This window comes from Trachinotus anak, unplaced genomic scaffold (assembly GCF_046630095.1).
Source record: "Trachinotus anak isolate AG129_WGS33_773 ecotype Australia unplaced genomic scaffold, CSIRO_AGI_Tana_v1 ptg000033l, whole genome shotgun sequence".
In the NCBI taxonomy this organism is placed as follows: domain Eukaryota; kingdom Metazoa; phylum Chordata; class Actinopteri; order Carangiformes; family Carangidae; genus Trachinotus; species Trachinotus anak.
The window spans coordinates 4,522,546-4,536,139 of record NW_027273884.1 but is presented as its reverse complement, the minus strand read 5'-3'; the positions used below and the strand labels follow the sequence as shown (position 1 = coordinate 4,536,139).

Here is a 13,594-nt window from a genome sequence, read left to right as displayed (position 1 = left end):
TAAATGAGGACTACAGTATATCTACAGGAAACAGGAGGTGTTTTCATAACAACACCCTGCATTCTCAGTTAAATTTAGAATGTAAATGTTAATCTACCTTTTAGTTAAATTCAACAAGAATATTTAAAACTCATAAAGAATAAGCCTAAAGTTTACTAAAATAAAACATCTAATTAGTGTATATTGGGGAAAAAAACTATTATTTTCAGTGGATCAAGAGAAAAGCAAGGAGTTGCCACAAAATATGATCCAGTATTAGCTGTTGTTGTAGAGTTTGATCAGCTGCAGGGCACTGAAGGTGAAAGAGCCTTTCTAAAATTGTAAAAACAAACAAAAAAAAAATTTCCTGTTTTTTATTTTTTTGGTGAAATCACAAAAGAAAGGTCAAAATAGTATTTTCACTTTTTGTCAAACTTCTGAATACTTTGTCCTACATTTCCCATAACTGACTCAATAGCATCTTTCATCAGATCCTGCCTGCCTTCTAAATGCCCATTTCTTTGAAATGCCACACCCCGTGGTGCTTTGAGCTAACTGCCAACATCACCACGCTGACAATGCTAACACGCAGATGTTAGCAGGTATTCAGATCACTCTCTTTGTTTAGCATGTCAGTGAGCTTAATTAACTTTTGTAAATTATTACTGAACACACAGTACAGCTGGGGCTGATGGGAATGTCATTAGCAAGTATTTGTTCCTGAGACAGATTTAGATAAATTCAAATTTTGACATGATGATGTGAGAGGTAACGTCAGGGAAATCACCAAAGTCAGTAATATTCATCCTCTGAGGAGCATGATTGTCTGGACAAAATTTCATGACAATGCTTCAATTTTTAAAAAATGCCTCTGTTTTAATGTGGTGGACTGACCAACTGACATTGCTGCTAGTATGGCTAAGAATTTCAGTTTTGTGTCCACGCTGAGATAACCCTAATGACAGCAGGGTTCATTTTAGAAAAAAAACTTGACTCCCTCTAGAGCCACAGAAGATGTAGCTTACTGTAAAACTGCTCACTATTACTCCACATGACAAATGACAAAAACTTTTATTAAATGTTTATTTTACATGAAATATACAGTTTTGTTTGGAAATCATATACAAACATGAATAATTTAATGATAAAAAAACGGCACAACACAACAAAAACTATACTGAAGTTTTTTTTTTTTTTTTTTTTTTTTTTAAACATAGTGGAGCAACAATAAGAAGAAAACAAGGGACAATGGGTTAAACCAGTCTAACATGTTATAGTTAATAATCTAGAGACATGCTTGAAATTCAGTCCTGACAAGTACCATGGCTGCATGACAATGCTGCACTGAGACAACCCAGGAAAACCAGTGAAAGTGAGAGAACGAGGAACAGAATGCACAAAAGTGAAGGCCATGTGTTGAAATACAAAAGAAGAAACACCCAGTGTGTAAGATTACACCTTTTCAGTCACTGCAAAGTACATTCAGTAATGTCTCATTGTACTGCAGCAGATTTAAGACAGTTTCACTTAACAGCTGTCAGGCAGAGTTAGGATGGTGTGGCCCACGTATTCACAAAAAGCTACAGATATTGGAATGTATTCAGAGTATATTATCCAACCTAACTGAATCTGGCATGAATGACTGGTCTGAAATTCAAAGTATCCCTGTGTGACACTGCACCGCTGCCCTTTTTAGCATTCAAAGTAACACTGTTTAACGTTTTTGTGTGCAAGAAAACATGCAAAAGGCAGCCAGACAGCTAAGGGTTCTTACAAAAGACTGAAAAGCAATGGACATTATATTTGGATCCCTCCAGAGTCGAGTTGTATTCACACGAAACTAAATGGAAACACTGTACAGTAATTGAGAGCACCAATACTGCTGACTTTGTCTCATGACGAAAATATACGTCAAGAGAGCATTGATCCGTTACAGGTTAACCTTGGCTTCCTGTCATAAGCGGCACTTCAGTCATTCATGCCAGCGTGAGCCCCCCCAAAAGGCAAACACAAGTAGCAAGGCCATGTCCTGAGCAGAGCTGTGTTTGTGGCTCCTGATCAGCCCTCAGCCAACATTTACATGGCAAATACAATGAAATGAAAGCATGTTAAAGAAACACAAAGTGAGAATATTGTTGCTGCGAAAGTTTCATTCCCATTATGCACTGCCTTGGTAGAGGGACAAGAAGCCACAGATTTGACATTTGATGTGCTGTCATCAGCAAAACACAACAGCAAAAGTATGTGTTGGCAAAACCAGTTTCAGTGTACTCTGAGAGACGTCTACTGTGTGTCACAATGGGAAGATCATTGGCAAAGCTGACTTTTTACAGCAGTCAAAAAAAAAAAAAAAAACACACTGGAACAAATCTGTTTAAACTGGCTCTCTGGCAGGATATTGAGATTTTGCCATAAATGCTTCTTTGTTCATAAAATTTTCTTTTCCATGTTTACTCTCAGTTGGTTCCAGGACTCAGAAGTTGCCTATGTATCACTGATGACCCTGCCGTGCAGTCACAACTCTGTTGCATACAGTCAAAATAAACAGCAATCTCAGACACAAGTTATCAAGGACTTCACAAAAACAAACAAATGAAATATCATAGGAAAAAAAAAAAAAAAAAAAAAAAGTTAAAATTGGCCCATAAACCCCTTCTTTAATAACATTTTCTTCAAGGCAAATGTCTGGCTCAGGTTTTACAAAACAATCTGCAATGGAGTGGACTTTGAACTGTCCTCATCTGGTGGAATTGTGCAATGAGAGACATATAAACCCATGTAGTTTTTTAATAAAAAGCTACTATGTCCTTCATTTTAATAAATACTATTAAAACACCAATATGGTGAATATACATAGAAGAAACTATGGGAAAATCTAATACATTTCCACTTATAATTTCTTATCAACCTATGAGTTGAGAAAAGCAATGGAAAAAAGTTCTTGGTTTGACTTTACTATAGTTTCTCAAACCATGTTAAAAGACAGACGTAGAGCAGATGTTCAATACTCATCGGGTTACATGTTGTGCTCTGTGGTCCGTGTTCATTAAAATGCTGGACAGAGTTCAACAGTTTATAGGAAGCTCAACTTTTAAAATTAGTCAACATGATGTGTATTTTCAAGGAAATATCAATTTTAGATTCCATCTTGGCTTTGGAGTCTCATCATCAGACACTGAAAGTGCAGTGGGACATCTGATATCCTCTCAAACGGTTCACATTAGAATACATATACTTCAATGCCAACCACGTCAACAACAGGTGACCAGGAGTATGTGTGAACACAGTTAAACACTGTTCTATCTCAAGACTCCGTGTTTTCTTCCTTTGCATATTCCTCTACAAGTTTCTCGTACGAGTGGCTGTGTTCTGAACCGTCACTCGTGAACACAGAGCCTTCAGATTCAGAGTTCTGCTCCTCCTTGGAGTTTGTTTCAATGTTTTCATCACATGTGGTAATAGATAGTTTTGCTTTAGAATCACCATCATCATCATCCTCATCGTCGTCCTCCTCCAAGTTATTGCTGAGAAAGTTTTCCTCATCAATAAATGTAATGTTTGCATTTTGGAACGTCAGCGGATGGTACTCTTTAGAGTCCCATGTCCTCCGACCACCTGGTCCACAGTCTCTCACTCCTTGGCTCTCAAGGTCCACGTCCTTGTCAAGTTGGTTCTCATACATTTGTTCCTCATCTAGTTCTAGGTCACCCTCTACATGATCTTCTGTTAGCAGCAAACCATTGTCTGAGCCCAGGAGGTAGTTCTTGGACTTTGAAAAAGCAACAGTGACGCGGTCACTGAAACTATAGCGTCTCTTCTGGCGTGGTGAACGATCCAGACTGAGGATAGTGTGGTTGTTAAACATGGGAGCGTCATTGCAACTCTTGGAACGACCAATGTCTTTGGATTTACTGATGTTGCTGCCAGCGCTGCCAGTGGTCCTGTCATGTTTTTTGGTGCCAATCTGCTTAATCAAGTCATTGTATCCTTCCTGCTTCTTGGACAGGAAGCTGAAGATGTTGACGTCATTGGGAGTGGGTGGCAAACGGAGGGCGGCCTTGTGAGACTCTTTGTAGTGCCGGAGTTCATCAAGAGATAGTTTGCGCAGCTTGCGTCGTTTCTTCAAGGCCTTGTGAGCTTCGATCACCATCCGCACTTTCCAGTTGAAGAACAAAGAAAGCCAGGCCAACCCCAGATAAATCCACACCTCCACAAAGTAACGGTACAGAGTTGGGTATTCTTTATTTGGTTCCACACCTGCAGGACAAAGAAAAGACCTGGTATCATCTGACTGGTTTAATCAAAAGAATCATCTCAGAGATTAACCATCATTCCTTTGTTATCTGTGTGCATTGTAAATGTGATTAAACAACTTCAAGGTGATTGAGCGGGAGTTTTTATTTATACTTTTAACTACAGGTTTTCTGTAGTTAATAAATTAAGAGTATTTCATCTCAGCTTACCTGCTACCAAGTCCCCAAAGCCAATTGTGGTCAAGGTGACAAATGAGAAGTACAAGCCTTCGATGTATGTCCAACCCTCCTGGTACATAAATACAAAAGGTGGAAGTACTAAATGGACCAGCACACCCCAGAGGAGAAAAATAGCTGTGCAGGTAAACTGAGCCTTTCTCTGCAAAAGAAAAAAGAAATAGTTTTTTCAGGTAAAGAATTTGTAATACCACAGAGATATGAAAATGTTTGCCAAAAATGGAAGATAAAAAAAAGCCCACATCAACTTACCAGTGAAAATCCTTTCTTGGTTAGATACTGGCCCAGGTGCTTGGCTCTGCCACCAAAGAACTTTCCAAGCTCACTAATCCAGGTAAGACACAAAGGCACACCAAATAGCCCATAGAAGATGCAGAATACACGGCCTGCTGACGTTTTGGGGGCAATGTTTCCATATCCTTTTTTAAAAAAAAAAAAAAAAAAAAAAAAAGGAAAATGGTTGAGGTTAGGTTGTTGCATCTATGTATAGTTAAAATAACACTTTCATGAACAAAGAAAACCACCCCATCAGTATGGATTTTCCAAGTCCAGTTCATCCGTGTTGTACATTTAATTTATACAAAGTAAAAAGCAAACAGCCAACATTTGCCTGTAATAGAGTTTGTCACAATGGAACAAAGACAGTTTAAGTCTGACAGCCCTGTGCATGTTTTTGCAGACTGCAGCAACATTGCTAAATCTAATTTTCCCTTGAACATTTAGGAAAATGTTTGACAAACTGGAAACTGGAAAAAGAAAAAACCCTCTATTCCCAACAGAATTCCAAGCACTTACCGATAGTAGTGATAACCGTGGCAGCAAAGATAACAGCATTTGGCCAGTTCCAGTTGTTGAAGGTCTTACTGCCAGTAATGGTGACCCCTTGGCCTGCAGCTTCAGACACCACCTGAGGACGAGAGAACAGAGACCACAACTGAGGCAAAGATGGAATTCAATTTAAAGGAGAAATTAATAAAGAGCAATGACTGCTATCAATTTGCAGTCATAAAAAGGGTCTAATCTGGCTAAGTTAAAGGAAGACAGGAAGTTTTTTGTGTGCAAGCTCCATTTCTTCCATCACATCCTTCCTGCGATACGCTGATGGTATCTCGAGCGGTACTGATGAGCTGAAACGACACTCAGGCACCCTGGAGAGTCGCCTTTACCCTGAGGGCTTAGTAGTTCCAACCACTGCTTACTTTGGTAAGGAAACAGGAAAACAAGTGCTGCATCTCTAAACAGCCGTTTCATAGTCACACGATATGTGGATTTAAGTGCATCAGGTGCTTATTCAGTAGTTTGTTTTTCAAGATCCAAAGTTTTACTGATTCTGAACAATATGGGGGGAAAAAAAGAAGGTATTGTGCTTTACCAGTGGCAATATTTGTCTCTAACCACCTTTTTTATGACACAAGTCAGCTCACTCTTGAGGTTTTAGTGTTGAAATCCAGAGAAGACAGAAACCATTTAAATCATTTCCAACCAAATGTGTGCTCCAACAGCCACAACAGAAACTGAACTGCCCCTCTTGGGGATTCACAAACAATCTGCCATGTGTGCTGGGACAATGCACCCCCCCCCCCCCCCAAACCCCCACACACTAAAGTTCTTTCTCCAGTCGTGCTGGCAAGGGGGAAATGTGCAGGGGTTGGCAAAATTCACATAGTCTTAAAGTACTAGAAGATGCTTGGCTGTTTAATAATAACAGGTCTGTGACAGTTCTGCAGTGTAATTACCAGCACAAGGGGAGGCCATTCTTTTGTCTGCTGAAACAACACAGCTCTTCCGTTGGGTTTTAGGGCGACAGTAGTGACGACCAAGTTTGTCTTCAGACCATGACTTGAAATTAAAGAGGAAAAACCTCATTCGAGCTTACACACTCTTACGTCTGCCAGACCTCCTGACAATTCACAGGATCTGTAACGACTGAACATTTCTATGCATGTGGTGAACTTGTTATTGGCCATGCTCGTGATAAAATCTTGTTTGGCTTAAACTGATTACAGGAACCTTTGAGACCCAGCAGCTGCATATCCCTTGCTGACCTGATGAACCAATTAACACAACAGTCACACAGACATTAACAATCTACCTGCAAGGAAATGCAAGAAAAATGTTGGCCTCAATTTACCCTCCAACTGTGCGCCAAGTTCCCTACATCTCATATACACAGGAAATTCATCTCTGTGCCGTTTTTGGCATTAAAATGTTCCTTTGATGCCTTTTTTTGTTTGCACAAATAGTGGAAACACAGAGATGCACCACATCAGACTGTACCAAATTAAAAGCAAGTTATTTTGGTAACGTCATAAAGAACAGAACACGTGTTCACCTCTCACATCTGCCTGCCGGAAAATGGTACAGGGCCACACATGTACTGTAGGTTTAGGTGTGGTTAAGTGTTAAGGCATTAACACTAAGGCAAACAGAAAAAGTGACAGTGTTATGTTTGCGTGTCCTGTCTGTAGTCGGTGTGTTCTGCTCTGCACCTAACTCCAGCCTAATGTGGGTGACCTGCACATGTTCAGTCTGTCTGCAAGATAAAAAGTGCTGACGTTTGAGACATGCAAACTGCTGATTCATAGGAATACAATGAGAGCAGAGTGCAAGCTAAATCATGGGAGTGAGAGCCATGCCTCAATGTATGTCAGTCAGAGGACAAGGAATATGACCTTTAAAACGAAGGCTGACAATAGGAGGTGAACATCATCACGTGTTGATGCAAATATCCTATGTTGCTACTATTGAACTGTCTTGACTTTAACCAGCCACAGTAACCAATGGAGACAGTCTCCATGGAACTGACTGAACAGGCTTGGCAATGCACAAGGTATTTAAATACTAATGGGTCAGTGACTGGTTAACTCATGGTCGCTTCAGGGCACAAATGACCCTGAGAACAAGGCAAAAAGCACAAGCACTGGGGGACAATGAAAAGACACTTTGTGTCAGAGTAAACCCAAAGCAGCTCAGGAGGAAGTTGTTACACTGGCTTCTTCACATGTCTGAACTCTGAAGTTCAGACATGTATAGCTCAGTAGATGTCAAACCACAGCTACCAACAGGGACATACATTTGCTGGACAGTTCATTAGATATGGGCTAGATGAAATAATGTGTTAAAGAATAGCCATTAAGATCCAACACAGTACTAGAAAAAACTAACATGACCTAAGGAAATTAACCATCTTCATTAGATCCTTCTCTAAAACAGTCTTCCTTCTCTAAATGCCCAAGTTAGTTACGGAAAATAAATAGATAAAATAGACAGATAAAATAAACAGCAGTCTTGGTAAATATATTTTGTAGATATAAATCTGTCAAAATTTTGTTAAGTAAACTGGCATTGTGTCAAGTCTGACAGTGCATGACACATGGAATGAAGAGAGAAAATATCTGAAAATGTGTCAAATAACATGAAACCATAGACAAAAAAAAAATCTGCACTGAAACAATAGATGTATGAAGATGTCACTTTAGAGTCCGAGAGTTGCAAAGGACTTTTTTTTCACTATTTATTAAAATCAAAATAAAAAAAAAACGACAAAAAAACCCTGCATATTAATCGATAATAAAAATAATCTGGTACATGGCCTACTGCCATTTTATGGACAACGTTCCTATAACCTTTAAAAAATTGAAAATAACAAATGGTTAGTTTTTTGATGCTGTGTATAGTTGAAACAATATTTTCATGCATAAAAACTGTCTGTGTCTTAGAGTCGCAGCCATAAATATGATACAGTTTATGTCAGGATTATTAGAGTGTACATGATCAGTTATAGGTGCAAATTAAGGCTGAACTATTAATCAAAATATCATTGAAATCACACTATAGCCAAGTGCATTATCCAAATCTAAGGAGTTGCAATATCTGCTAGCCCTAATGTACCACTGTCAGCTGTAAGTTGCAGTAAAACAGACATCAACATCAGAGACACAACAGCAACAACAAGGCGAAAACAGAAGCAGTCAAATTTCTGCAAGACCTTTAGATTTTTTTCTACTGGATGTTTGTGATATTCTCTGAAACAGATTATTACAGCAATATTAATTTACCAACTGAAAATCCAAATTTATGATATGGTTTTGCTGAAACACAAATCAACAAAACTCCTTTATTTAGACATCCATAATACAAGGATTGCACAAAGAAAAATCATGTTAAAAAGCATGATATAAAATACATCACTCTGACTTCCATTCATAATGAAAACAGCAATGTGGTGCCACACCATAACACATGTCGCACAAATCCTGTGACCAAAACAGAGTCTGTGCCACAGTCAAGTAAAGGATTCCTTTACTTTTGTGGAAGTGAACTATTGCCAAACTGCAGGCTTAGCAGTCTGCCACTGCCACACTGATAACCAAAGAACAGTAAAAAAAAAAAAAAAACCACAATGACAAACTCCAACTGTTATCAGGACAGCTGGCGATCCAGCATACCACTCCAATTCCTAGGTATTTTTCCACTTCCAGCATACAAGCAGCAGCTGCTTGTGGGCAGGATCAACCGTCACACAAACAATGAAGTCACTCAAGCTCTTCCATGTCATTATGTATTGATTTCTGATACAGAGGTGGATGGGTTGCAAACAATGCCTCCGGGAAACAATGCTGAGATTTCACTGTGTGCACCCGTCAAAGGTCCAACACAGTGTGGGGGGAAAAGAACTTTGCAAGAGATGGAAAATCTGTTAAGGTGTGGGATACGGTTTGTGTGACTTATTTCAAAGCTGCAGCTTTTTCTGGAATTTGGTAAAGACATAAGGGAGCAAGCTGTAAAGTCCCCAGACAGAAAAACAGTGTTATCTTACATCTGGTTAACAGAGCGTATTATACCATTAACAGTTTTGTGTGCTGCTTTAAAGTTTGCAAATAATATTGCATGAAATCGTGAGACTTCCTTCATTAATACCACACATGGTATTTTTCTTAATTCTCATATTTCTTTGGTGAGTTGATTAACATTTAATGAAACACAAAACTTGTTTGGGATTGTTAGTTCATTGGTAACTAGGTTAACCAGGGTAGAGTGGTTGCTACTGGGACACTAGCTTAAAGGTCCAGTATTGTATAAAGTGAGATTTCCACCTTCTGCTTATAAAGCAGGTCTTGGTTCTATGTTAATACAGTGAAAGTATCAAAGCCTCAGTCCACAGAGAAATACACACAGCCTGTATTCAGAAACTGAGCCATAAAACCAGCCGTCAGGACTTCTGTAACTTTGTGATGTCACAACAAAGCAGTCACTTTTAGCCTTTCTCTAAACCCAGCCCATCCGGACCCACTTACCAACCTTTCAGGATTTGGTTTCTCTGAGTGTTTACCTGAAATCTGCAATATTTTTATTCAAAACTACATTGAGAGGGTTTGTGGTACTTAAAACCACAAATATATCTTCTCATGGACACGAACACTTTAAATATAACACTGGAAAAGTATAAAACATGGAACCTTTAAAATGGTCACATTCTCACACTGTACAGTGCATGTTGTCATCTGGGTCTGCAGGAAAGTCAAATTCATCACACAAGGCAATAAAGACAGTGCTGCCAATTAATTGCCTAAACCTGAACTCATGGCATTAAAACCAACTGCTACCTTCAACGACTTTCTAAAAAGAGGAAGAAATATTCGGCTATGTCACAGCAGAAGCCCCCACCCAGCACTCTAGGCACATGACAAAGTTTGCTCTCCCCAAACACAGAGTGCTACTTCATTCATTTGTGCTTTTATTTTGACCAGGGGCCATGTTTCTGTTTATCCATGTGACAGCAGTGTGTTAATAAGTGTTTGTAAACTTCTTCTTTGGTCACACAAACGTGATCTTTAAGTCATGTGCAACGGGACTGACTAGAGCAACTTTCTGCAGTCACGCAAGTGAAATCAAATAACCTGGTGCAGTTCAGAAAAAACAAAAAGACAACTGCAAAGAAAAGCTGCACTGAGGAAAGGTAAATTTAAAGTTTGCATCACTGGACCCAGTTTGGCTGCTTACAGGTAATGTTTTACCCCAACATGCTGGGATGATGAGCAAAGCCTCAATTTCAAATATTATGAACATTGTTGCATTTTTCCTTCAGCAGAAAACTAGGACACATGGCTCCTGTGTTTTCTTTACACGTACCCAAAGTATGAGGTATGTGCAATTCATGCCTTCAGCATGTCCAGTGATATGTTATGCTACATAAAAGTTCAAGGTTCTTGGTACATTATATCATGCAGATGTTGATAAAGGAAACTGCTCACTTCCAATGTTATTTTATATTTTCAATGGTAGTATTTAATTAATTTTGCTTTATGCACTCAGTTGGCAGTTTGCTAGGTACACTTTGATAAAACTAATGCAGTCTACAACAGTCCTGCAATAACTCTTATGTCATCTAAATCCTTTTATAATGTTCAGTTTTTGTTGAAACTGAGTTGAGGAGGTGTCGATTCAGCGGTGTGATCGTTTGTGGTGCTGATACTGTGTTATATTGACAGGTGTTCCTATTATTTTGTACACCCCACTCAGACCAATGAGGATAGGCTAAATAACTCCAAATATGATCATACAGCTGAACCAACAACCCACCCCCCCCCCCCACCCACACACATACATACAAACACAGACACCCACCCACCCCTGCAAGCGTTTATAACTGCTTTTATAACTGCTTCTCAAGCGCCAACATTGATGGGCCATAAAATCCAATCTATAAAGTGTGACCACTTCAAGAGACCTATAGTTAATAGTAAACTCCTTGTTAATAAAAACAGAGAAGACTAACTTTTACAAGAGTGTTGCCGTCTCCCGTTCAGCCTGCTTATATGTTTTATTGTTAAGAAGCTGAGCATAGTTTCCACAATGGAAACCTAATAGAATCTCTACTCCTGACACAAATGAGGCTGATAAAGGCAATGCAAGGGCCAATGTACTGTGAGTTTCTGTTTCAATATACTGGCTCCAAAGCCTCTGCAGCAGGTGTCTTGGCAAACACCAACAGAGGAAAAATACTGGTCGGTAGACTGCACGTTTAAATTGATAACATGACTGCACAGCTGTCTGAAACTGGGGTTAAAGTTAAGACATCAAACATGATTTTTTTTTTTTTAACCATGCCTTAAATCCCCTCAAGTAGTATTATGTGGTCTTTGTCAGGAGAAGCAGAAACTATTTCAGTTACAGTTCAGTGGCCTCCAAGATTTCAAGCAAAACCCCAAGTATTTCAGCAGTTGCTCCAAACTCTCTCAACCATAATATTCCTGAAGCAGACTTGGCCATTGCAGGGATTCAGCTGCTACAGAGGTGTCATGAGTGGGGGAGGTTCAGGGGCATATCCCTTTCAGTTCTCCAACACAAAAAGGAGAAGCAGAGGGAAGCAGAAGGGGGGTAAATCTCCCCAATACTGATGTGGGCCCGAAAAGGGAAACAGGTTGTGACATGTTTCTGCTGACGCTTGCAAGTGTGAAATAACAACCAGCAGCAAAAAACTAGTTCTACAACGCTTGATATCCTCGTCTTTACAGAAATTTACTTTACTGGCATGTTGCATATGTCGCATCATAATCACATCTTCTTCTACATGACAGACAAATAGAAAAATAAAAAGGTCATAAAGCCCCAAGATTTGTGGACAAAACACCTGTGGAATCACGAGTGTGGACTTGCTGTGTTCATTCAGTGCTCACAGTAAAACCACAGGGGTCAATTGCACCAGCTTTACTACTGGTTAAAGAACTGCAATATTGGCCAAACGCCAGCAATAGAACACTATGTACTGCAGCTGAGGTTACAGATTAGCCCTCCACATTCAGCATCATTATCACTGTCCCACATGGATTATCTGTCCAGTTTACAGGAGAAAACTAAATGAAGTGGGTAATAAAATAATTATCCCCATTAACTATGGATACAAGGACCCCACCAAGATAACAGGGGATAATATCTATGACGGACACATGAGGAAATTTGGGCAATTCATGACAAGTCAGCAAATTTAATGACAGTTCACTAAGTTTGGTGCCATTATGGAGCTTTCAAGTCCAGGCCTGCAGGCTGGTAAACGGGGCGCCAAGTGTGGTGCGTGGACCCCGCAGAGGCTGAACCGCTCCGGCAGCGTGTCCTCCCGCAGGGGCCGTGTTCGTGCCCCGGGAAAGCGAACGCACCAGCTGAGGCTCATTAAGCCCTCATGTGTCACCCTGTTCAAGCCGGAGCCGTGGCGCAGGAGGCAACGCCGACGAGGTGATTCACTGTGAAACCATCTTCAGTGAACTGAAACATGTCTGCAGCACTTTCTCAGAAATTCGAAAGGAAAAGGTTGAGTTTAAAGAAACGTGTCCATACCTCTAATATTCTGTCCAAATCATCCTGCGTCAGACAGGGATACTTCTCAAGTATCTGATCCTTCTGGGCGCTATACTGCTTTGCAGCCTGCTTCCAATTGGGCTCCTCCAGGACTTGGAAAATTGCTGCCCCAATGGACAGGTAGAAGATAATGGCAGAGGTCAACAGGGGCCCTTTATCTACCATACTTATGTACAATGGGTCAGGACGGGGGAGAACGAGAGCAGGAGGGGAGGGGGGCAGATAACAACAGCCGAGGTTATGCTGGACTCATCGTCAGCAGGTCTCTTTGGGTTTCAGCAGAGCGCTGCTGCTGCTGCTGCTGCTGCTGCTGCTTTCTCTTCTTCTTCTTCTTGTTGCTCTTCTTCCGCGCGACGGCTCAGAGAAACGACAGACACGTGCGGCTGCGGCTGGCTCTGGGCTCGAGACATAACAGCACGAGACGGAGAGACAAAAGCGCGCGGAACTTCTGCCTGGTGCTCCCTCCACGTGCAACAGTCCGAAAAAGTAGTGCCTGCTGAAGTAGTGACCCGGAGGGGGGGGGGGGGGAGGAGCAGCGAAGACCCGCCCAGAAATACAGCGGGGAGGGGCCCACCCCTTCAGTTTGTTGGTTGTTTTGGGGTTTTGAGCTCCTCAGGTGAGCAGCTGCTCAGCGACAAGTGTCCCTCCGCCCACTCCGCCAGTATGATCCCTCAAAGCTGATCTGATCCTCACTGTCAGGAATGTGCTGTCAATAAAAGTGCTATGATCACACCGCACTCACATAGCTACCGGCGTTAGAATGACATGAC

General features: G+C 40.7%; 1 protein-coding gene across 1 annotated transcript; it reads right to left on the bottom strand.

The window, feature by feature from the left end:
* Positions 1–1,048: 1,048 nt before the first annotated feature.
* On the bottom strand, positions 1,049–13,301 carry kcnk5a (potassium channel, subfamily K, member 5a). The gene is made up of 5 exons (XM_071471285.1): positions 12,804–13,301; positions 5,265–5,376; positions 4,722–4,888; positions 4,443–4,611; positions 1,049–4,236 (listed from the first exon to the last, which is right to left on the bottom strand). The coding sequence occupies exons 1-5, from the start codon at positions 12,987–12,989 to the stop codon at positions 3,284–3,286; spliced, it is 1,587 nt and encodes a 528-aa protein (XP_071327386.1). The 5' UTR covers positions 12,990–13,301; the 3' UTR covers positions 1,049–3,283.
* Positions 13,302–13,594: the final 293 nt, after the last annotated feature.